Source organism: Oncorhynchus kisutch, linkage group LG25, assembly GCF_002021735.2.
Source record: "Oncorhynchus kisutch isolate 150728-3 linkage group LG25, Okis_V2, whole genome shotgun sequence".
Lineage (NCBI taxonomy): Eukaryota > Metazoa > Chordata > Actinopteri > Salmoniformes > Salmonidae > Oncorhynchus > Oncorhynchus kisutch.
Window position 1 is genome coordinate 3,193,546 of NC_034198.2, and position 24,899 is coordinate 3,218,444.

At 44.6% G+C, this 24,899-nt stretch overlaps 1 protein-coding gene across 1 annotated transcript in view; it reads left to right on the forward strand.

Annotated features, from left to right (window-relative positions):
* The window catches only part of LOC116357422 (netrin-3-like), an 82,597-nt gene that overhangs the window by 35,005 nt on the left and 22,693 nt on the right, over positions 1-24,899 (forward strand). The window contains exon 2 of the mRNA XM_031804567.1: positions 9,246-10,419. Within this exon, the coding sequence (XP_031660427.1) occupies positions 9,351-10,419 (1,069 nt within the window). The 5' untranslated portion in view covers positions 9,246-9,350. The remainder of the gene's footprint in view (positions 1-9,245; positions 10,420-24,899) is intronic.

The following is a 24,899-nucleotide window of genomic DNA, read 5'->3' on the forward strand; positions in this document are numbered from 1 at the left end:
TTTCTTGAAAGTGGCATGCTTATTTAAGATGGTTAGGAAGGCTTTTTTTAAAATAACCAGTTATCCTCTACTGACGGGATGAAATCAATATCCTTCCAGGATACCCCGGCCAGGTCGATTAGAAAGGCCTGCTCGCTGAAGTGTTTCAGGGAGTGTTTGACAGTGATGAGTGGAGGTCGTTTCAAATCAAATCAAATCAAATTTATTTATATAGCCCTTCGTACATCAGCTGATATCTCAAAGTGCTGTACAGAAACCCAGCCTAAAACCCCAAACAGCAAGCAATGCAGGTGTAGAAGCACGGTGGCTAGGAAAAACTCCCTAGAAAGGCCAATACCTAGGAAGAAACCTAGAGAGGAACCAGGCTATGTGGGGTGGCCAGTCCTCTTCTGGCTGTGCCGGGTGGAGATTATAACAGAACATGGTCAAGATGTTCAATGTTCATAAATGACCAGCATGGTCGAATAATAATAAGGCAGAACAGTTGAAACTAGAGCAGCAGCACAGTCAGGTGGAAGTTGAAACTGGAGCAGCAGCATGGCCAGGTAGACTGGGGACAGCAAGGAGTCATCATGTCAGGTAGTCCTGGGGCATGGTCCTAGGGCTCAGGTCAGTTGAAACTGGAACAGCAGCATGGCCAGGTGGACTGGGGACAGCAAGGAGTCATCATGTCAGGTAGTCCTGGGGCATGGTCCTAGGGCTCAGGTCCTCCGAGAGAGAGAAAGAAAGAGAGAAGGAGAGAATTAGAGAACGCACACTTAGATTCACACAGGACACCGAATAGGACAGGAGAAGTACTCCAGATATAACAAACTGACCCCAGCCCCCCGACACATAAACTACTGCAGCATAAATACTGGAGGCTGAGACAGGAGGGGTCAGGAGACACTGTGGCCCCATCCGAGGACACCCCCGGACAGGGCCAAACAGGAAGGATATAACCCCACCCACTTTGCCAAAGCACAGCCCCCACACCACTAGAGGGATATCTTCAACCACCAACTTACCATCCTGAGACAAGGCTGAGTATAGCCCACAAAGATCTCCGCCACGGCACAACCCAAGGGGGGGGGGCGCCAACCCAGACAGGATGACCACAACAGTGAATCAACCCACTCAGGTGACGCACCCCCTCCAGGGACGGCATGAGAGAGCCCCAGCAAGCCAGTGACTCAGCCCCTGTAATAGGGTTAGAGGCAGAGAATCCCAGTGGAAAGAGGGGAACCGGCCAGGCAGAGACAGCAAGGGCGGTTCGTTGCTCCAGAGCCTTTCCGTTCACCTTCCGACTCCTGGGCCAGACTACACTCAATCATATGACCCACTGAAGAGATGAGTCTTCAGTAAAGACTTAAAGGTTGAGACCGAGTTTGCGTCTCTGACATGGGTAGGCAGACCGTTCCATAAAAATGGAGCTCTATAGGAGAAAGCCCTGCCTCCAGCTGTTTGCTTAGAAATTCTAGGGACAATTAGGAGGCCTGCGTCTTGTGACCGTAGCGTACGTATAGGTATGTACGGCAGGACCAAATCAGAGAGATAGGTAGGAGCAAGCCCATGTAATGCTTTGTAGGTTAGCAGTAAAACCTTGAAATCAGCCCTTGCTTTGACAGGAAGCCAGTGTAGAGAGGCTAGCACTGGAGTAATATGATCAAATTTTTGGGTTCTAGTCAGGATTCTAGCAGCCGTATTTAGCACTAACTGAAGTTTATTTAGTGCTTTATCCGGGTAGCCGGAAAATAGAGCATTGCAGTAGTCTAACCTAGAAGCGACAAAAGCATGGATTAATTTTTCTGCATCATTTTTGGACAGAAAGTTTCTGATTTTTGCAATGTTACGTAGATGGAAAAAAGCTGTCCTCGAAATGGTCTTGATATGTTCTTCAAAAGAGAGATCAGGGTCCAGAGTAACGCCGAGGTCCTTCACAGTTTTATTTGAGACGACTGTACAACCATTAAGATTAATTGTCAGATTCAACAGAAGATCTCTTTGTTTCTTGGGACCTAGAACAAGCATCTCTGTTTTGTCCGAGTTTAATAGTAGAAAGTTTGCAGCCATCCACTTCCTTATGTCTGAAACACATGCTTCTAGCGAGGGCAATTTTGGGGCTTCACCATGTTTCATTGAAATGTACAGCTGTGTGTCATCCGCATAGCAGTGAAAGTTTACATTATGTTTTCGAATAACATCCCCAAGAGGTAAAATATATAGTGAAAACAATAGTGGTCCTAAAACGGAACCTTGAACACCGAAATTTACAGTTGATTTGTCAGAGGACAAACCATTCACAGAGACAAACTGATATCTTTCCGACAGATAAGATCTAAACCAGGCCAGAACATGTCCGTGTAGACCAATTTGGGTTTCCAATCTCTCCAAAAGAATGTGGTGATCGATGGTATCAAAAGCAGCACTAAGGTCTAGGAGCACGAGGACAGATGCAGAGCCTCGGTCCGATGCCATTAAAATGTCATTTACCACCTTCACAAGTGCCGTCTCAGTGCTATGATGTGGTCTAAAACCAGACTGAAGCATTTCGTATACATTGTTTGTCTTCAGGTTTGACCACTGACCCATTAAGGATGCAGGCAATGAGGCAGTGATCGCTGAGATCTTGGTTGAAAACAGCAGAGGTGTAATTAGAGGGCAAGTTGGTTAGGATGATATCTATGAGGGTGCCCGTGTTTACGGGTTTGGGGAGGTACCTGGTAGGTTCATTGATAATTTGTGTGAGATTGAGGGCATCAAGATTGTAGGATGGCTGGGGTGTTAAGCATGTTCCAGTTCTATACCAGGCAGTGTAAGAGGAAGGCCCTAAAAATGGTCAAAGGCTCCAGCCACCCTAGTCATAGACTGTTCTCTCTGCTACCACATTGCAAGCGGTACCGGAGCGCCAAGTCTAGGTCCAAGAGGCTTCTAAACAGCTTCTACCCCCGAGCCATAAGACTCCTGAACACCTAATCAAATCACTATTTGCATTGCCCCCCCCCCTTTTTTACACCTCTGCTACTCTCTGTTGTTATCATCTACATATAGTCACTTTAATAACTATCTACATGTACATAATACTTCAACTAAACGGTGTTCCCGCACATTGGCTCTGTACCGGTAACCCCTCTCTATGTAGTCTCGCTATTGTTATTTTACTGCTGCTCTTCAGTTACTTGTTACTTTTTTCTTACTCTTATTTGTATTTTTTTAAACTGCATTGTTGGTTAGGGGCTTGTAATTAAGCATTTCACTGTAAGGTGAATGTTGTATTCGGCGCATGTGGCTAATAACATTTTGATTTGAAATGTGAAAGGAATGTAGGAGAATATAACACATTAGATCTGGTTAAAGATAATACAAAGAGAAAAAAACCCCTTTTTTTTTTTTGTACCGTCATCTTTGAAATGCAAGTAAAAGGCATAATGATTTTTATAGCCCAGGCACAATTTAGACTTTGGCCACTAGATGGCAGCACTGTATGTGAAAGGTTTTAGAGTGATCCAGCGAAATCCTGCGTACCTATACAATATGTTGTATCAAGACTGCCCACATGTACCTAATTGTTTAATTCATACATTTTCAAGTTAATAATTGTACACTCTCCTCAATCATTAGCATGGTATTCTTTCACTGTAATAGCTACTGTAAATTAGACAGTGCAGTTAGATTAACAAGAATTTAAGCTTTCTGCCCATATCAGATATGTCTATGTCCTGGCAATATTTTTGTTTCTTACAACTTCATGCTAATCACATTAGCCTATGTTAGCTCAACCGTCCTGTGGATGGGTCACCGATCTTGAAGAAGTTTTAAAGAATAGGATTTAGCCAGTGGCTCAGATTAAACTATCCAAGCATTAGATATCATTTAAATGATATTTGGTTGCATTGAAAACCAAACACAATTCAATATTACTTTTGTAATACAGAAAATAGCTTAAAGTTTACAAGCTAATGTAACATTTTAATGTTAAGGTTAGTCCACTGTCACGCCCTGATCAGTTTCACCTGTCCTTGTGATTGTCTCCACCCCCTTACAAGCTAATGTAACATTTTAAAATGACTAACACATCCAAGTCCACATGTTAAGGATAGTCCACTGTCACGCCCTGATCAGTTTCACCTGTCCTTGTGATTGTCTCCACCCCCTTACAAGCTAATGTAACATTTTAAAATGACTAACACATCCAAGTCCACATGTTAAGGTTAGTCCACTGTCACGCCCTGATCAGTTTCACCTGTCCTTGTGATTGTCTCCACCCCCTTACAAGCTAATGTAACATTTTAAAATGACTAACACATCCATGGCCACATGTTAAGGTTAGTCCACTGTCACGCCCTGATCAGTTTCACCTGTCCTTGTGATTGTCTCCACCCCCTTACAAGCTAATGTAACATTTTAAAATGACTAACACATCCATGGCCACATGTTAAGGTTAGTCCACTGTCACGCCCTGATCAGTTTCACCTGTCCTTGTGATTGTCTCCACCCCCTTACAAGCTAATGTAACATTTTAAAATGACTAACACATCCATGGCCACATGTTAAGGTTAGTCCACTGTCACGCCCTGATCAGTTTCACCTGTCCTTGTGATTGTCTCCACCCCCTTACAAGCTAATGTAACATTTTAAAATGACTAACACATCCAAGTCCACATGTTAAGGTTAGTCCACTGTCACGCCCTGATCAGTTTCACCTGTCCTTGTGATTGTCTCCACCCCCTTACAAGCTAATGTAACATTTTAAAATGACTAACACATCCAAGTCCACATGTTAAGGTTAGTCCACTGTCACGCCCTGATCAGTTTCACCTGTCCTTGTGATTGTCTCCACCCCCTTACAAGCTAATGTAACATTTTAAAATGACTAACACATCCAAGTCCACATGTTAAGGTTAGTCCACTGTCACGCCCTGATCAGTTTCACCTGTCCTTGTGATTGTCTCCACCCCCTTACAAGCTAATGTAACATTTTAAAATGACTAACACATCCAAGTCCACATGTTAAGGTTAGTCCACTGTCACGCCCTGATCAGTTTCACCTGTCCTTGTGATTGTCTCCACCCCCTTACAAGCTAATGTAACATTTTAAAATGACTAACACATCCAAGTCCACATGTTAAGGTTAGTCCACTGTCACGCCCTGATCAGTTTCACCTGTCCTTGTGATTGTCTCCGCCCCCTTACAAGCTAATGTAACATTTTAAAATGACTAACACATCCAAGTCCACATGTTAAGGTTAGTCCACTGTCACGCCCTGATCAGTTTCACCTGTCCTTGTGATTGTCTCCACCCCCTTACAAGCTAATGTAACATTTTAAAATGACTAACACATCCATGGCCACATGTTAAGGTTAGTCCACTGTCACGCCCTGATCAGTTTCACCTGTCCTTGTGATTGTCTCCACCCCCTTACAAGCTAATGTAACATTTTAAAATGACTAACACATCCAAGTCCACATGTTAAGGTTAGTCCACTGTCACGCCCTGATCAGTTTCACCTGTCCTTGTGATTGTCTCCACCCCCTTACAAGCTAATGTAACATTTTAAAATGACTAACACATCCAAGTCCACATGTTAAGGTTAGTCCACTGTCACGCCCTGATCAGTTTCACCTGTCCTTGTGATTGTCTCCACCCCCTTACAAGCTAATGTAACATTTTAAAATGACTAACACATCCAAGTCCACATGTTAAGGTTAGTCCACTGTCACGCCCTGATCAGTTTCACCTGTCCTTGTGATTGTCTCCACCCCCTCCAGGTGTTGTTTGTTATCCCTGATGTATATATCCCTGTTTCCTGTCTCTCTGTGCCAGTTCATCTTGTATGTTCCAAGTCAACCAGCATGTTTTTCCCAAGCTCCTGCCTTTTCTATTCTCTTTTACTAGTCCTCCCGGTTTGACCCTTGCCTGTTTCCTGAACTCTGTACCCACCTGCCTGACCTTTCTGCCTGACCTCGAGCCTGCCTACCACACTGTACCTCCTGCATTCTGAACTGGTTTTGACCTTTTGCCTGTCCATGACCATTCTCTTGCCTACCCCTTTTGGATGTAATAAATATCAAAGACTCAAACCATCTGCCTCTTGTGTCTGCATCTGGGCCTTGTGCCCTTATATCTACTGTAACTATAAATGTCTTATGTACCATAACTTCAAATAAATCAAATAGCCGCCTGTCCCTTTTTAACCTTTTCACTCGTGAGTTCCAAATATCTCTAACAGTTGCCCCAGCGGGAGTTTTCTTTGATGCTTGTGATGTCAGAACACACTCACTGTTCCAAAATGTGATTGTTATGCAATAGGACAGTTAACCCTCATACAGAAGAACACATTTGTAGTTACAGCAGGCTAACCTTAACATGTGACAATTTATGTTTGAGGTTTTACTGAGCCTTCAAGAGCCCAATCACTTCCCTAGTGTTTCTCCAGATCAAGTATGAAGACATTGTGCATATTTTGTCAGAACCGGCCTTGTACAGACTTTTCCCCACAGCACATTTTTTGTCTGGAACCTGCATTGCCTTCATTGTTTTCCTTACAAATTGGACTTTGGACATGTATGCATTCCTATCACAGTAAGTGGCTTATTTTCTGTATATTGCGTTTTTGTTTGTACTTTTTCACACCATTTCTCTGTATGGATCATAATGCATTTAATGCTTTCAAGTACTGGTGACAAATCATGCATTCCAATAGATTGTAATGGATACATATGATGTGTGTAAAATACTTTTTTAAGGTTGTACTGATTATGATGAGCTAATGCTAAGCTTTTTGCTGGCTGTGTGTGGCGCCATGTTTGTTGACATCATACAATGCATTCTGGTACGTAAGCGTCTGTCAGACAAAACATGTTATAATAAGGGATAGTTCAATCGACTGACTTATACTTTGAAGACAACTGTGATCTCTGAAAAATACTAGGTCAAACTATGACCTCAGTGATCTACAGGTTGGAAAGTTGAAGCTCTAGAAAGAGGCCCGAGTTCCCAGTTGTCTTGAATACACTGTAGTCAGAAGTCAGAGATTTCTGAGTTCCCAGTTGTTTTGAACGCAGCATCAGATTGTAAACCCTTTCCATGGGTTTTATTTTTATTTAGTGTATAAACTCCAGTGTTTGCCCCCCATTTATTGATACCCCTCCCCATCAAAGTAATATTTCCTGCATCATATCCCCCCCCCCCACGATACCTTTCCCATTTCTACCCCATGGACTTGAACCCCCCACAAAACCACCTAAAATGTTTTCATCCCTGTTTAGCTTTCGTGCTACGGCTAGGCAGTAGGCTTGTATTTGGGGTGATGATCTGTGAGATGATAACGTTTGATTTGCTTTGTGATTTGTCAAAAACAGTACATGACTTGTCAAGTCATGTGCTCTGGTTCTTGTAGACACTGTAACAAGTACATTGAAGGTTTGTAATATGCTTAAAAGTTGCTAAACTAAGTTAATATTTTTTGGACAATGGGCGCAGCCATCTTTGATTTAGTTCATTTGCGTTTTAAAATGGCATTCTGGGATTCGGGAGTTTTCGGGAAGTCAAACATAAACAAACATGGCTACCATCGTGAAGAATTTAGCTGCTGTTAGCTTAGCTGACACGCATCTCTTTTCTAAACAACATGACATTAGTCCCTTGTGCTCACCAGAGATGTGGTACATTGTAAACAAGTCTAGCTGTTAGGTCACTGACTTCTGTTTAGTTTTTTTTGTCCGCGCAACCTGATATTTAGACTGGTTTATGGAATGAGTTTGGCTGTGGATGTGTTCCATGTGATGCTTGGATGATGAAGATGGCATTTATATTTTACAATAAATGTAACGTCTGCGTCCAAATCACACTCCCAAACACTTAGATCCCCAAGACGCAGCCCACTTTCCAGCTCACTCTCCAGATCCCAATCGCCCGGAATTCTAATCGCCTGTTCAGACACCTGCATGTCATCATCCCACACTATTCAGTTCAGTTCCTTGCACCCCAGCACTGTGAGGTATTGTTTGACCTTCTGCCTGCCCCTGGACCCAGCTACCTGCCTCGCCCTATGGTCCCTTTCATTAAACACCTGCTGCACTTTGCACTTGAAACCAGCTCTCTGTCTCCCTCGTGTTCATTACAATAAAATGTGAACTTGAGGAACAAAGTTGGGAAGCCCTTTATTTCCCATCAGTACAAAACATTGTTTAGATGCTTTTTGACAACAATGCTGTTTAGACGCATTTGTTGCATCATACGTTCTGTTGCTACTGTTCCAGTAACATATTTGTGATCGTACACTGCAAGGACCGCTCAACAATGATCACAAAGATTTATAGAGAACCTTCAGTCCAAACCAATGGCTTTGTTACAGCAAGCTCTGCCAATGGAATCTGTAAAGAACACATTGGCGCCATCGTAGCCTACATATAGCAGCTACCATGGTATATGTTCAATAGGCATATAACTTTGCAATTGCCAAGTGGGGAAATAAATAGTATATTGTGTTTAACACTGTGTGCAGCTAGTTATTCCTACTCTGTAAAGCTGGATTGAGAATGATAAGTGGTAAATACCTCCAAAGGAAGGCACATTACTTGGTCCTATTTAGTTACCTTTTAGGTCAAAGTTTTTACTAACTATTGAATTGGTTATTGGCTAAGGTCACGTGCGGCTGATGGCTCTGCCTGCATATTTTGAACGGGGGGGATTATTGGGTGACTTCTGACGCGTGCACCACTGAAGCATGACCAGAATGCCTTGCCACGAACTGAATGGAGGTGCTGAAAGAGTGGCACCATTGAAATTCAGGGCACAGTCGCTCCAATCCGGCCCCTAACGTCTCTCTTTATATGGTTATTCTCTTTCTCCTTCTCTTACTCTCTCTTCCCCCATCTCTCTCTTCTCTTTCCTTCTCTCACTCTCTCTCTCCTCCTTCTCCTATCTCTCCTCTCTCTCTCTTTCTCTCTTTCTCAAGGTTTTAGTTAATGAAAACACTCCATTACTCATCATAAGGTTCTGAGGTGTTTTGAAATGTCACAAATGTGATATTTAGCTGATATGAGTAAGCTTGCACATATAGTAGGATTGAATTGACGACAATAGGATGACTGGATGTGTTTGGGACAAATGGACGTGTCAACAATGACATGAGAATAACTACATTACGGAACTGTGAATATTTTCATCAATAAGCGTGTCAAAAATGTTGCTTGTTGCTTTGAATCCTTTTATGGCCACGATGGCACTGATCTTTTTCTTGCTTTTCTCTCTCTTGGCACAGATTGCGGTGGTCACGGTCACCCTAAAGGAAGGGTCTGTGAGCTGGGATTCTCTCCTTCTACTCCCTCTCACACACAAACACTCCCTCGCATAGACACTCTGCAGAATGAGGGAAGCCTGGAGGTGCTTGCTGGGACTGTGCCTCCTGGCACGCTCTGCCTCCCCCGCCTCCCCTCACGGTGCCGCCAACCCCTTTGCTGGGCAACAGATACCCCCAGATCCCTGCTACGATGACGCAGGCGCCGCCCGCCGTTGCATCCCCGAGTTCATCAACGCCGCCTTTGGCAAGGAGGTGGCCGTGTCCAGTGTGTGCGGCTGGCCGACGTCGTCGCGCTCTTGTAGCATGGTGGAGCACGGTGAGGAGCGGCCTTCAGTGCGCACCTGCCAGATCTGCGACGCAGCGGACCCATGGCGTGCCCGCCCGCCCTCCTACCTCACCGACCTCAACTCGGCCCACAACCTCACCTGCTGGCAGTCGGAGAATCTGCACACCTCGCCAAACAACGTCAACCTCACCCTGTCGCTGGGAAAGAAGTTTGAGATCACCTACGTCAGCTTGCAGTTCTGCTCGCCCCGCCCAGAGTCATTGGCAATCTACAAGAGCATGGACTACGGCAAGAGCTGGACTCCTTACCAGTACTATTCTTCCCAGTGCCGGCGCATGTACAACCGGCCTAACAAGGCGGCCATCACAAAGCAGAATGAGCAGGAGGCCCTTTGTACCGATGGCCACACTGACCTCTACCCACTTTCCGGAGGGCTCATTGCCTTCAGCACTCTGGACGGGCGGCCCTCCGGGAAAGACTTTGACAACAGCCCTGTGCTCCAGGACTGGGTATCAGTCACCGACATCCGTGTGGTCTTCAGTCGGCCCCAGCTGCCCCGCGAAATAGGGACAGGAGAAGGGGCGGGGATAGGCGGGGGCCAGCCGGACGAGGACCCAATGGCACCGTCCGCGTCTCTGCCGGCGTACTTCTACGCGGTGGGGGACTTCCAGGTGGGCGGGAGGTGTAAGTGCAACGGGCACGCCTCACGCTGCCTCAAGGACAAGGAGGGCAAGCTGGTGTGCGACTGTAAACACAACACGGAGGGGCCCGAGTGCGACCTCTGCAAGCCCTTCCACTGCGACCGGCCGTGGCAGAGGGCCAGCACCCGTGAGGCCAACGAGTGTTTACGTGAGTCCCAGGTCTATTCAGCATTTTCTATCTGTTTTGATTGTTCTTTTAGATTCTGCGCTTTTCCACTCTTTTCACTCGCTTATTTTCCATTTTGGGATCAATTCTTTATTGTTGACCCTTGTTGGTGAGCAGGTATGTGCACAGTAAATAGACATAGTAATTCCTAATATAGTAGCATTCATTATGTTAGTATGGTTTTACAAAGAGATGCCATCAGCTTTGCCCACTTAAATCAGTGACATGGGCAGATCTGACTCGGTATCTCAAAGCTAATGACATCAGCATGCTTATACAGTGCCTTCGGAAAGTATTCAGACCCCTTGACTTTTTCCACATTTTGTTACGTTACAGCCTTATTCTAAAATGGATTAAATAAAACATGTTCCTCAGCAATCTACACACAATACCCCATAATGACGATGCGAAAACAAGTTTTTAGACATTTTTGCAAATGGCAAACTTATTTACATAAGTATTCAGACCCTTTGCTATTAGACTTGAAATTGAACTCAGGTGCATCCTGTTTCCATTGATCATCCGTGAGATGTTTCTACAACTTAATTGGAGTCCACCTGTAGTAAATTCAATTGATTGGACATGATTTGGAAAGGGAAACACCTGTCTATATAAGGTACCACAGTTGACAGTGCATGTCAGAGCAAAAACCATGCCATGAGATCGAAAGAATTGTCCATAGAGCTCCGAGACAGGATTGTGACGAGGCACAGATCTGGGGAAGGATACCAAAACATTTCTGCATCATTGAAGGTCCCCAAGAACAAAGTGGCCTCCATCATTCTTAAATGGAAGACGTTTGGAACCACCAAGACTCTCCCTAGAGCTGGCCGCCCGGCAACCTGAGCAATCGGGGGAGAAGAGGCTTGGCCAGAGAAGTGAGCAAAAACCCAATGGTCACTCTGACAGAGCAATAGAGTTCCTCTGTGGAGATGGGATAACCTTCCAGAAGGACAACCATCTCTGCAGCACTCAACCAATCAGGCATTTATGGTAGTGGCCAGATGGAAGCCACTCCTCAGTAAAAGGCACATGACAGCCCGCTTGGAGTTTGCCAAAATGCACCTAACGACTCTCAGACCATGAGAAACAAGATTCTCTGGTCTGGTGAAACCAAGATTGAACACTTTGACCTGAATTCCAACAGTCACGGCTGGAGGAAACCTGACACAATCCCTACAGTGAAGCATGGTGGTGGCAGCATCATTTTTCAGCGGCAGGGACTGGGAGACTCGTCAGGATGGAGGGAAAGATGAATGGAGCAAAGAGAGGTCCTGATGAAAACTTGTTCCAGAGCGCTCTGGATTTCAGACTGGGGTGAAGGTTCACCTTCCAACAGGACAACGGTCCTAAACACACAGCCAAGGCAACGCAGGTGTGGCTTTGGGACAAGTCTCTGAATGTCCTTGAGTAGCACAGCCAGATCCCGGACTTGAATCCGATAGAACATCTCTGGAGAAACCTGAAAATAGCTGTGCAGCAACGCTCCCCATCCAACCTGACAGAGCTTGAGAGGATCTGCAGAGAAGAATGGGAGAAGCTCCCCAAATACAGGTGTGCCAAGCTTGTAGCGTCATACCCAAAAAGACTTGAGGCTGTAAAAAAAATATATATATTTCAGTTAATTTTTTATATTTTTTATACATTTCAAAAATGCCTATAAATCTTTCTTTTTTTTTGTCATTATGGGATATTGTGTGTAGATTGATAAGGAAAATATACATTTTAATCCATTTTAGAATATGGTTGTATTGTAACAAAATGTGGAAAAAGGATCTAAATACTTCAAATGCACTGTGTGTGCTAGTGTCTACATCATTTTGTATATTATCCCTTGACAGTAAGGTATATGAATACCCACAAAATACATATACTTACAATGACTGTTTAAGTATGGATGGGAATTCTTCAGTACTCAGTTTTTGCAACTTTGTACAAATTATTATAGAAACATCATTCAATTGTCTGGTCTGTGCGAATACTCATCATTCAATTGTCATCATGTTGGAAGGACCGTCCAAATTTAATGCGACTGAGAGTGGAGTCTACTCTCTTCATTATCGTTCTACACTGAGTGTACAAAACACAATCAGTGTAGGTGAAGGGGAGGAGACAGGGTAAGAAGTATGTTTAGACCTTCAGAGTTTAAATAGGCAAGACACAAAATTTAAGTGCCTTTGAATGGGGTATGGTATTAGGAGCCAGGCACACCAGTCAGAGTGTGTGAAGAACAGCTGGGTTTTCCACGTTCCCATGCGCATCAAGAATGGTCCACCACCCAAAGGACATCCAGCCAACTTGACTCAACTGTGGTAAGCATTGGCGTCAACATGGGCCAGCATCCCTGTGGAACGCTTTTGACACCTTGTAGACGAATGGAGGCTGTTCTGAGTGCAAAAGGGGTGCAACTCATTAGCAAGGTGTTCCTAATGTTTTGTACACTGTGTATATCCAGACCTATTTCTCTCTCTCTCCTTCTCATCCTGTCTCGCTCTCTCCCTCTCTTCACCATTCTGGGTCTCTCTCTCTCTCTCTCGCTCTCTCTCTCTCTCTCATCCTGTCTCGCTCTCTCCCTCTCTTCACCATTCTGGGTCTCTTTCTCTCTCTCTCGCTCTCTCTCTCTCTCTCTCATCCTGTCTTGCTCTCTCTCTCCTTCTCATCCTGTCTCGCTCTCTCCCTCTCTTCACCATTCTGGGTCTCTCTCTCTCTCTCTCTCTCGCTCTCTCTCTCTCTCTCATCCTGTCTCGCTCTCTCCCTCTCTTCACCATTCTGGGTCTCTTTCTCTCTCTCTCTCTCTCTCTCTCTCTCTCTCTCTCTCTCTCTCTCTCTCTCTCTCTCTCTCATCCTGTCTTGCTCTCTCTCTCTCTCTCATCCTGTCTTGCTCTCTCCCTCTCTTCACCATTCTGGGTCTCTTTTTGACAAGTAGCATAACAATATTTTCTATTTATTGATGTTTACAAAACATTTGAAAGCAACACATGAATTAGTCATTTTCCGTATGACTATTTATAATCCCCCAAGTGAGGACATTTTCTCCCATTTTCAACAAATCTTTCCCTAATGCTATCTTAAAAAGTTCCTTAATCTGTGTTCTCTCCGAAGTTGCTGTAATGTTCTCAGCATTGCAGATGGAGAAAGAGAGAGTTCAAATGAGATTTGACTACATTAAGGCTAGATGTCTGTGCTGCCTGAATAAACCAGATGACTTGCTGCTTACACAAGTGAGGATGAGGGTGAAATGTTCTTGTGGAGTTACATAATGCCAAATGCAACCCATCCCCAACCCTACATTGCTCAACAGACTTTACAGTGCACTGAAACTCAAATCAAATAAAACATGAAATAAAATTTGTCACAGTGAAATGCTTACTTACAAGCCCTTATCCAACAATGACGTTTTAAGAAAAATACCTAAACAAATAAGAAAATAAATAATTAAAGAGCAGCAGTAAAATAAAAGTAGCGAGGCTATATACTGGGGGTACCGGTACAGAGTCAATGTGGGGGGCACCGGTTAGTCGAAGTAATTGAGGTAATATACACTACCGTTCAAAAGTTTGTGGTCACTTAGTTGCAAAATTAATAGGAACTATAGTCAAGACGTTGACAAGATTATAAATAATGATTTTTAATTGAAATAATAATTGTGTCCTTCAAACTTTGCTTTCGTCAAAGAATCCTCCATTTGCAGCAAAAAATCCTTGCAGACCTTTGGCATTCTAGTTGTCAATTTGTTGAGGTAATCTAAAGAGATTTCACCCCATGCTTTCTGAAGCACCTCCCACAAGTTGGATTGGCTTGATGGGCACTTCTTACGTACCATACGGTCAAGCTGTTCCCACAACAGCTCAATAGGGTTGAGATCCGGTGACTGTGCTGGCCACTTCATTTCAGACAGAATATCAGCTGACTGCTTCTTTCCTAAATAGTTATTGCATAGTTTGGAGCTGTGCTGCGGGCCATTTTCCTGTTGTAGGAGGAAATTGACTCCAATTAAGCGCAGTTCACACGATATGGCATGGTGTTGCAAAATGGAGTCTTCCTTCTTCAAGATCCCTTTTACCCTGTACAAATCTCCCACTTTACCACCACAAAAGCATCCCAGACCATCACATTGCCTCCACCATGCTGGACAGGTGGCATCAAGCACTCCTCCAGAATCTTTTCAGTTTTTCTTCCTCTGTCCAGTGTCTGTGGTCTTTTGCCCATCTTAATCTTTTCTTGTTATTGGCCAGTTTGAGATATGGCTTTTTCTTTGCAACTCTGCCTAGAAGGATAGTATCCCGGAGTATCCCGGAGTATCCCGGAGTCACCTCTTAACTGTTGACTTTGAGACTGGTGTTTTGCGGGTACTATTTATTGAAGCTTCCAGTTGAGGACGTGTGAGGCATCTGTTTCTCAAACTAGACACTCTAATGTGCTTGTCAGTTGTGCACCGGGGCCCCCCACTCCTCTTTCTATTCTATTTCTGGTTAGAGACATTTTGCGCTGTTCTGTGAAGGGAGTACTACACAGAGTAGTAGGAGATCTTCAGTTTCTTGGTCATTTCTTGCATGGAATAGCCTTCATTTCTCAGAACAAGAATAGACTGATGAGTTTGAGAAGAAAGTTCTTTGTTTCTGGACATTTTGAGCCTGTAGTCGAATCCACAAATGCTGATTCTCCAGATACTCAACTAGTCTAAAGGCCAGTTTTATTGATTCTTTAATCAGCACAACAGTGTTCAGCTGTGCTAACATAATTGCAAAATTATTTTCTAATGATCAATTAGCCTTTTAAAATGATAAACTTTGATTAGCTAACACAACGTGCCATTGGAACCCAGGAGTGATGGTTGTTGATAAAGGGATTTATGTACGCCTATGTACAGTAGATATTCCATAACAAATCAGCCATTACCAGCTATCAATAGTCATTTACAACATTAACAATGTCTACACTGTATTTCTGATCAATTTGATGTTATTTTAATGGGCAAAAAAATTGCTTTTCTTTTAAAAACAATGACATGAAATGACCCCAAACTTTTGAATGGTATTGTAAACATTTTGGTAGAGTTATTAAAGGGACTTAAGCATATATAATAACAGGGAGTAGCAGTAGCTTAAAAGCGTGAGGTGAGCAATGCAAGTAGTCTGGGTATCCATTTGATTAGATGTTCAGTAGTCTTATGGATTGGGGGTAGAGGCTGTTTAGAAGCCTCTTGGACCTAGACTTTCCTCTCCGGTACTGCTTGCCGTGCGGTAGCAGAGAGAATAGTCTTTGACTGGGGTGGCTCGAATCTTTTTTAGGGCCTTCCTCTGACACCGCCTGGTATAGAGATTCTTGATGGCAGGAAGCTTGGCCCCAGTGATGTACTGGGTCGTATGCACTATTCTCTGTAGTGCCTTGCGGTCGGAGGCCGAGCAGTTGCCATACATGGCGGTGATGCAACCATGCTCTCGATGGTGCAGCTGTAGAAATTTTGAAGATCTGAGGACCCATGCCAAATCTTTTCAGTCTCCTGAGGGGGAATAGGCTTTGTGGTACCCTCTTTACGACTGTCTTGGTGGGCTTGGACCATGTTAGTTTGTTGGTGAAGTGGACACCGAGGAACTTGAAGCTCTCAAACTGTTCTACGACAGCCCCGTCGATGAGAATGGGGGTGTGCTCGGTCCTCCTTTTCCTGTAGTCCACAATTATCTCCTTTGTCTTGATCACATTGAGGGAGAGGTTGTTGTCCTGGCACCACCACACTGCCAGGTCTCTGACCTCCTCATTATATGCTGTCTTGTCGTTGTCGGTGATCAGGCCTACCACTGTTGTGTCATCGGCAAACTTAATGATGGTGTTGGAGTCGTGCTTGGCCGTGCAGTCATGAGTGAACAGGAAGTACAGGAGGGGACTGAGCACGCACCCCTGAGGGGCCCCCATGTTAAGGATTAGGTTGGCGGATGTGTTGTTACCTACGCTTATCAGGATGTCCAGAATCCAGTTGCAGAGTGAGATGTTTAGTCCCAGGGTCCTTAGCTTAGTGATGAGCTTTGATGGCACTATGGGGTTTAACGCTGAGCTGTAGTTACTGAATAGCATTCTCACATAGGTGTTCCTTTTGTCCAGGTGTGAAAGGGCAGTATGATCTGCTTGAAACGTGTTGGTATTACAGACTCGGCCAGGGAGAGGTTGAAAATGTCAGTGAAGACACTTGCCAGTTGATCAGCGCATGCTCTGAGTACATGTCCTGGTAATCCGTCTGGCCCTGCGGCCTTGTGAATGTTGACCTGTTTAAAGGTCTTACTCACATCGGCTGCGAAGACCGTGATCACACAGACTTCCGGAACAGCTGGTGCTCTCATGCATGTTTCAGTGTTACTTGCCTCGAAGCGAGCATAGAAGTCATTTAGCTCGTCTGGTAGGCTCATGTCACTGGGCAGCTATCGGCAGTGTTTCCCTTTGTAGTCTGTAATAGTTTGCAGTCCCTGCCACATTCAACGAGCATCGGAGCCGGTGTAATATGATTCAATCTTAGTCCTGTATTGATGCTTTGCCTGTTTGATGGTTCGTGAGAGGGCATTGCGGGATTTCATATAAGCTTCCGGGTTAGAGTCCCGCTCCTTGATAGCAGCAGCTCAACTCTTCAGCTCAGTGCGGATGTTGCCTGTAATCCATGGCTTCTGGTTGGGTATGTACGTACAGTCACTGTGGGGATGACTTCATCGATGCACTTATTGATGATGCCAGTGACTGATGTGGTCCACTCCTCAATGCCATCGGAAGAATCCCGGGACATATTCCAATCTGTTCTAGCAAAACAGTCCTGTAGCTTAGCATCTGCTTCATCTTACCACTTTTTTATTGACTGAGTCACTGGTGCTTCCACCTTAAATTTTTGCTTGTCGGAATCAGGAGGATAGAATTGTGGTCAGATTTGCCAAATGGAGGTCAGGGGAGAGCTTTGCATGCATCTCTGTGTGTGGAGTAAAGGAGGTCTTGAATGTTTTTCCCTCTGGTTGCACATTTGACATGTTGATGGAAATGAGGTAAAACAGATTTAAGTTTCCCTTCATTAAAGTCCCCGGCCACTAGGAGCACCGCCTCTGGATAAGCATTTTCCTGTTTGCTTATGGCGGTATACAGCTCATTGAGTGCGGTCTTAGTGCCAGCATCGGTCTGTGGTGGTATGTAGACAGCTACGAAAAATACAGCTGAAAACTCTCTAGGTAGATAGTGTGGTCTACAGCTTATCATGAGATACTCTACCTCAGGCGAGAAAAACCTCAAGACTTCATTAGATATCGTGCACCAGCTGTTGTTTACAAATATACACAGACCCCTACCCCTTGTCTTACCAGAGGCTACTGTTCTATCCTGCCGATACAGTGTGTAACCCACCAGCTGTATGTTAATCATGTCGTTGTTCAGCCACGACTCGGTTAAACATAAGATATTACAGTTTTTAATGTCTCGTTCATTGGATATATGTGCTTTTAGCTCATCCAATTTATTTTCCAGCGATTGTATGTTGGCCAGTAGTACGGATGGCAAGGGCAGATTAGCCACTCGTCGGCGGATCCTCACAAGACACTCCAATCTCTTTCCGCGACCGGGTGCCTGGAGTTAAATCCCTCTCGTCCGACACATTAGAGAGAAATTCTTTGTCCAGTTCAAGTTGAGAAATCGCAGTTCTGATGTCCAGAAGCTCTTTTCTGTCATAAGAGACGGTAGCAGCAACATCATGTACAAAATAAGTTACAACAAATTCAACACAACAACATAATAGCACGGTTGGTTAAGAGCCCATGAAATGGCAACCATCCTCTTTGGCGCCATCTTACTGCAGCAGCAATATTTGTGATTTCTGTTTCATTAGCTCTACACGCAGGACTCCTCCACACTCAACCCAACATGATGTTTTCTGCACTCCCCTATGAATAATGAATGTCTTAACAGTGAATGACAACAGCTCCAAGAATGTCATTTGGCAGTGATTGCCCTTACCTCAAACACCATCTAGACACTCTGAAAGCTTACCAAGTGAAATTGTAGTCATTTTTGTGACCTTGTTCATGTTAACAGATTACATTCTATGGGATTACTGTGTCATTTGATCAAGTGAATGTGGATTTTTGATATGTCAAAAAAATAATCAGCATTTCTCTTCAAAGGGACATTACATCATTAAAAGTATGTGGACACCGTTTCAAATGAGTGGATTCGGCCATTTCAGCCACACCCATTGCTGACAGGTGTATAACATTGAGCACACAGCCATGCAATCTCCATAGACAAATATTGGCATGAGAATGGCCTTACTGAAGAGGTCAGTGACTTTCAACGTGGCACCGTCATAGGATGCCACCTTTCCAACAAGTCAGTTCGTCAAATATCTGCCCTGTTAGAGCTGTCCTGGTCAACTGTAAGTGCTGCTATTGTGAAGTGGAAACATCTAGGAGCAACGACGGCTCAGCCATGAAGTGGTTGGTCACAGAACAGGACCGCCGAGTGCTGAAGCACGTAGAGAGTAAAAATGATCTGTCTTCGGTTGCGACACTCACTACCGAGTTCCAAACTGCCTCTGGAAGCAACGTCCGCACAATAACTGTACATCGGGAGCTTCATGAAAGGGGATTCCATGGCCGAGCAGCTGCACACAAGCCTAAGTTCATCATGTGCAATGCCAAGCGTCGGCTAGAGTGGTGTAAAGCTTGCCGCCATTGGACCATGGAGCAGTGGAAACGCATTCTCTGGAGTGATGAATCACGCTTCACCATCTGGCAGTCTGACGGTTTGGCAGATGCCAGGAGAACTTTACCTGCCTAAATCCATAGTGCCAACTATAAAGTTAGGTGGAGGAGGAATAATGGTCTGGGGCTGTTTTTCATGGTTCGGGCTAGGCCCAGTGAAGGGTAATCTTAGCGCTACAGCATACAATGACATTCTTTTTAAAAATGTTACCCCTTTTTCTCCACAATTTCATGATACCCATTTGGTAATTACAGTTTTGTCCCATCGCTGCAACTCCCCTGCGGACTCAGGGGAGGCGAAGGTCGAGAGCCATGCGTCCTCCAAAACACAACCCTGCCAAGCAGCACTGCTTCTTGACACACTGCTCGCTGAACCCGGAAGCCAGCCGCACCAATGTGCCGGAGGAAGCATCGTCCAACTGGCGACCGAGGTCAGCTTGCAGGCACCCGGCCCGCCACAAGGAGTCGCTAGAGCGCGATGGGACAAGGAAGTCCTGACTGGCCAAACATCCCTTAACCCAGACAATGCTGGGCCAATTGTGCGCCGCCTCATGAGTCTCCCGGTCACGGCCGAATGTTACACAGCCTGGGATCGAACCCATACAATGACATTCTAGACGATTCTGCGCTTCCAACTTTGTGGCAACAGTTTGGGGAAAGCCCTTTCTTGTTTCAGCATGAGAATGCCCCCGTGCACAAAGCGAGGTCCATACAGAAATGGTTTGTTGAGATCGGTGTGGAATAACTTGACTGGCCTGCAAAGAGCCATGATGTCAACCCCATCGAACACTTTTGGGATGAATTGGAATGCCGACTGTGAGCCAGGTCTATTCACCCAACATCAGTGACCTCACTAATGCTCTTGTGGCTGAATTGAAGCAAGTCCCTGCAGCAATATTCCAACATCTAGTGGAAAGCCTTCCCAGAAGAGTGGAGGCTGTTATAGCAGCAATGAATCCCTATGATTTTGGAATGAGATGTTTGACTGGCAGATGTCCACATACTTTTGGTCAAGTAGAGTATTTCACGAGCATTCTACAAGTAATTATGTTACAGTATGCCAGTGGTGATAGCGCTGCTGGCCTGAAATCATATTGAGCAGTGCCAGATCTGCTTATTAAGGGGAGAGAGAGTGACAGGGCCAGGGGAACAGAGTCGGGCCATTGCAGTGCTGGACCAAGAAATGTGTATTTTTCTATTTCCACCCTACTCTGTCCCCTGACGTCCCCCCCCCAGACCCTCAACCCTGTCCTCTCACACCCACTTCATACCCAAAGCTCTCTGTTGTGTCTCATAGGGAACACCACCCAGCCCAGCACCCCCCATTCCCTCTAACTTCCCCCACATCTGCACCCCTCTTCCTCACTGTCACTGTCTCACCCTCTCTGCTCCCTGTTGTCCAGCTCTTTTTACTACACTCTTACTTACTCTCAACCCTCTACCACCACACGCGACTCTATCCCATAACACTAACTCCCTCACTGTTCTCCTCTCCCCACCCCCACCACCCCTCTTTAGGAAACGTTATGCCTGGGTTGATATGTCACCTTTGTCCATTACTCTCAGACTGAATTCCTGTGTGCTCCAGCAAACACTTGCATGCTATACCTGATCACAGAACAGTGGGGACACCAAACCCCCGTTTCATTCCAACATGTCCCTAATTCCATTGTTCCAAAAGGCCCTTTAGGGTTCATTCTAGAATGTCTCCACCTCAGTGTTAAAAAGGTCCCCATGGCACACTAAAGCTCATTCTTAGTGCCCCCTCCCCTTGTTTTTAATTTTTTAATTTTCTTCATGGCGCTGCAGAAAGCAGTGGGACGAGCAACAACCCCTGTGGGACACCACCGTCTGGGTAGCAGCAGCCGTCTGTGGTGCTGGCCAAGGTGTGTGTGTTTGTTTAGACTGGGAGAAGGTGTGAGATTGCCAAATCTTTAGGAAGACGGGGTTCCCCGGGTATCACCGGAGCCCCCCTCTGGCCGCGGGGCTAGGGATGTGTTTGGGGGGGCGCGCTGAGGTCATGATCCTCTGTGGGGTGATGACAAGGTTAAGCTGATGGGGAGATGCCCCGGGGGATGCTGGGTTTAAAGGGGAGTTCAAGAAGGAGAATGGGGTGTCAGGAGCAGGTGGACAGAAAGAGAAACTGACCAACAGAACATTCACCCCCCCCCTTACTGACTACCATGAAGTAAATGTGTTTTATTTTATTCAAACAAAAACATTTTTTTGCCATTGATACCACTGGAAACCAGCACTACTATGTTGCTGAAGAGAAAGCGCGCCTTTCGTTTTTGTGACACATACATCGTGCCCCAGAGCATTTAAAACTTCTTTAAGGTTATTAAAATATACTTTTAATCCACCTTCTGGTTCTGAACTGAATCAAGAATTTGTTCTGTGGTGTGAGCCAAGTGTTAGTTTACTTACAGTGATAGGGATGGTGAGTGGGCATTGGTGTGACAGTGATGATGCTGTTATGGCTATGGCATGCTGGTAGTACAGAGTTACAAAGATGTATTACCAAGATGATATGGTGGTATGAGAGCCTGACTGGCAGGTCATGGTATCACAGTGTGATGAAACAACTCTTAATGAAGGTGACTGTTTAATATTAACTTTGACCAAAAAAACTGACTTTGACTGTTGAATCCCTGACCGTAACTATTTATTCTATGACATTGTAGCCCTCCAGTCCTGGCTCTCTACCGGTGATAGCTCTGCTCACCCCTGCCCTGCCCTGCCCAGGTTAGCTCTTTCCCCAGCCAGTCCTTTTGCTCTTCCCTCTAGCTATTCATTAGTGTTGACCGGTGGTCACCAACCGGGCGATCCTAACCAAGGCGGTTATGTCGATAGGAATCGTTTTACTGTGGATATAGACACTTGTGTACCTGTTTCCTCCAGCATCTTCACACGGTCCTTTGCTGCTGTTCTGGTATTGTTTTGCACTTTTTGCACCAAAGTACGTTCATTTCTAGGAGACAGAATGTCTCCTTCCTGAACGTCTCCTTCCTGAACGTCTCCTTCCTGAGCGGTATGACGGCTGCGTGGTCCCATGGTGTTTATACTTACATACTATTGTTTGTACAGATGAACGTGGTACCTTCAGGCGTTTGGAAATTGCTCACACAGATGAACCAGACTTGTGGAGGTTTACAAATTTTTTCTGAGGTCTTGGCTGATTTCTTTTGATTTCCCCATGATCTCAAGCAAAGAGGCACTGAGTTTGAAGGTAGGCCTTGAAATGCATCCACAGGTACACCTCCAATTGACTCAAATTATGTCAATTAGCCTATCAGAAGCTTCTAAAGCCATGACATAATTTCCTGAAATTTTCCAAGCTGTTTAAAGGCACAATCTTAGTCTATGTAAACTTCTGACCCACTGGAATTGTGATACAGTGAATTATAAGTGAAGTGATCTGTCTGTAAACAATTGTTGGAAAAATGACTTGTGTCATGCACAAAGTAGATGTCCTAACCAACTTGCCAAAACTATAGTTTGTTAACAATACATTTGTGGAGTGGTTGAAAAACTGTTTTAATGACTCCAGCCTAAGTGTATGTAAACTTCCGACTTCAACTGTATATCATAGTATTTCTTGTTATCCAACAAAAGGGTTGCATTTATCACAATATGACTTTTTGTCCATATTGCCCAATTCTAGCACCTCCCCACAATTTGTTTTTTCAAAATTTATCGCAGATGTATTATTAACGCAAAAAAATGTCCATTTATCACAATATGGATTTTTTTATTTTTTTGTAATATTGAATTGAGGGCACTTAAATATTTTGTCTTGCCCATTCACCCTCTGAATGACACACGTACACAATCCATGTCTCAATTGTCACAAGGCTTAAAAATCCTTCTTTAACCTGTCTCCAAGTGACATCAATAAGGGATCATAACTTTCACCTGAATTCACGTGGTCAGTCTGGTCATGGAAAGAGCAGGTGATCTTCATGTTTTGTTTACTCAGGATACACTAGAGCAATATTGAGGCAAGCTTGACTTGGAAATAGGTGTTCTATATATATAGTATTTTTTTTGAGGGGGGGGGGATTTTTGAGGGGAAAGACTTTGTAGTGATTTTTGACATTTTATTGACAAAATCTTTCTGTCTTCAAAGGGGGCTCAGTATTTTTGGTGGGCCTCTGTTTTTTTGTAAACTATTAGCTGGAATTAGGGGGATTTGACAGATGGGCTGCAGGAGAGAGCAGGGCGGTCCAGGAGGGTGTGTGTGTCTGGTTGGGCTCTACTCATGTCAGACCCAGACCCAGCACAGACACATCCCCTGGGACAGATCAATAAGTGCTAAGCAAACATATCTGTGTTGTACTCTGGAAACTCTGAAGGAGCCCCAAACGCCAAAACCGGCAACTCGTGTCTCCTTCCTTCCTTCTCTCTTTCTCTCTCTCTCTCCTGGTTATCTCTCCTCTTCCACTCCACCACATATTCATCACAAGACATTAAGACACCAGATCATGATTACTTAATTTTCACACACAAACACATCGGTTCAGGTTGCAAGGTCACATGGAATCTTAAAAACATAGCACGTTAGAATGTAATAACTTATAGTCACTTCTAGGCATGAGATGTATGTGTGTGTATGTCTACATATTTCCACTTTTGGAGGGAGACCCATAGGTGTCAGTTCTGATGTTGGGCCCTAGAGGGCACTGGTGTGTCCGTGAGTGTCCATATGTCAGACAGACACCTTTGGCTTTCTCTGAGTGCCTGTGTTGTTGTCACAAGCAGCTCTATGAAATGGTGCCTTTTGGGTGGTTAGCCTGAGCCACTGTCGGGGGCATGTATGGCGAAGCTGACAGCGCCTTTGTGTGTGTCTGAATGGGGCATCAGGTGCAGTAGATGTTTCCCTTATTATTGGTGGTAGGTCATTTAGTAGTTTTCCTTTTGGAATCGTTTGACTTTGTTGATTGGATGTGTCTGATTCATTTGAGTGGTTTGTCGAGGTTTAGTTGGTGTTTTTCTATTAAGCCATTATTTGGTTTTATGGCAGCAAGAAAAGACACGCAAACACTAAAAACAATATTTTAAGACAGTCATATCCACAGCATCAGCAGAGTAATGTTGGAACCCCGGGAACCTTCTGCTGGCAGTGTGTGTGTGTGGTGTTTGTGTGGTGTTTGCGTGTGCGTACATGCGTTTTGTGTATGTATGGGTCTGTGTGAGCCACATACTGTATAATCTGGGAGTGTGATCTGAGATGTGCTGTTTCATCCCTGTGCCAAGGCAAGCTGCTGGGCTGGGGCTCCAGCTAGCGTGCCCACCCGCCCAAACTCCCATGCCCCCATCCCACTCTGTTCCACAGATGTTTGCAATCACGACCATAGCTGCCCAACATTGGGGTGATCTGAGCCGTAATTGAATCTTGTCAAAGTCTGTGACCTCCCCCAGCGTAAGATTTACTCTATGGGAGTTAAGTTTTTTAAGGATTGGGTATACTATTTTATGCTGAATATGTATATATATATATATTTTTAATCATCTTAATATCATAAAATGTACTATATTTCTAATATGTTTCAGTTTTGGACTTTTTTCTGTTTGAGGTCTCTGTGGAGTATTCCTTTTAAAGCGTTCCTGTTAAAATATGTGGGTTTGGGCTCCTAGCCATTGTTCATCATGGCAGGAGAATCTGTGGGTCTATGGAGAGCAGAATATATCTGTCTGAAGAACGTAGATCTGTCCACCTGTGCTGTCACGGCTGTTTCA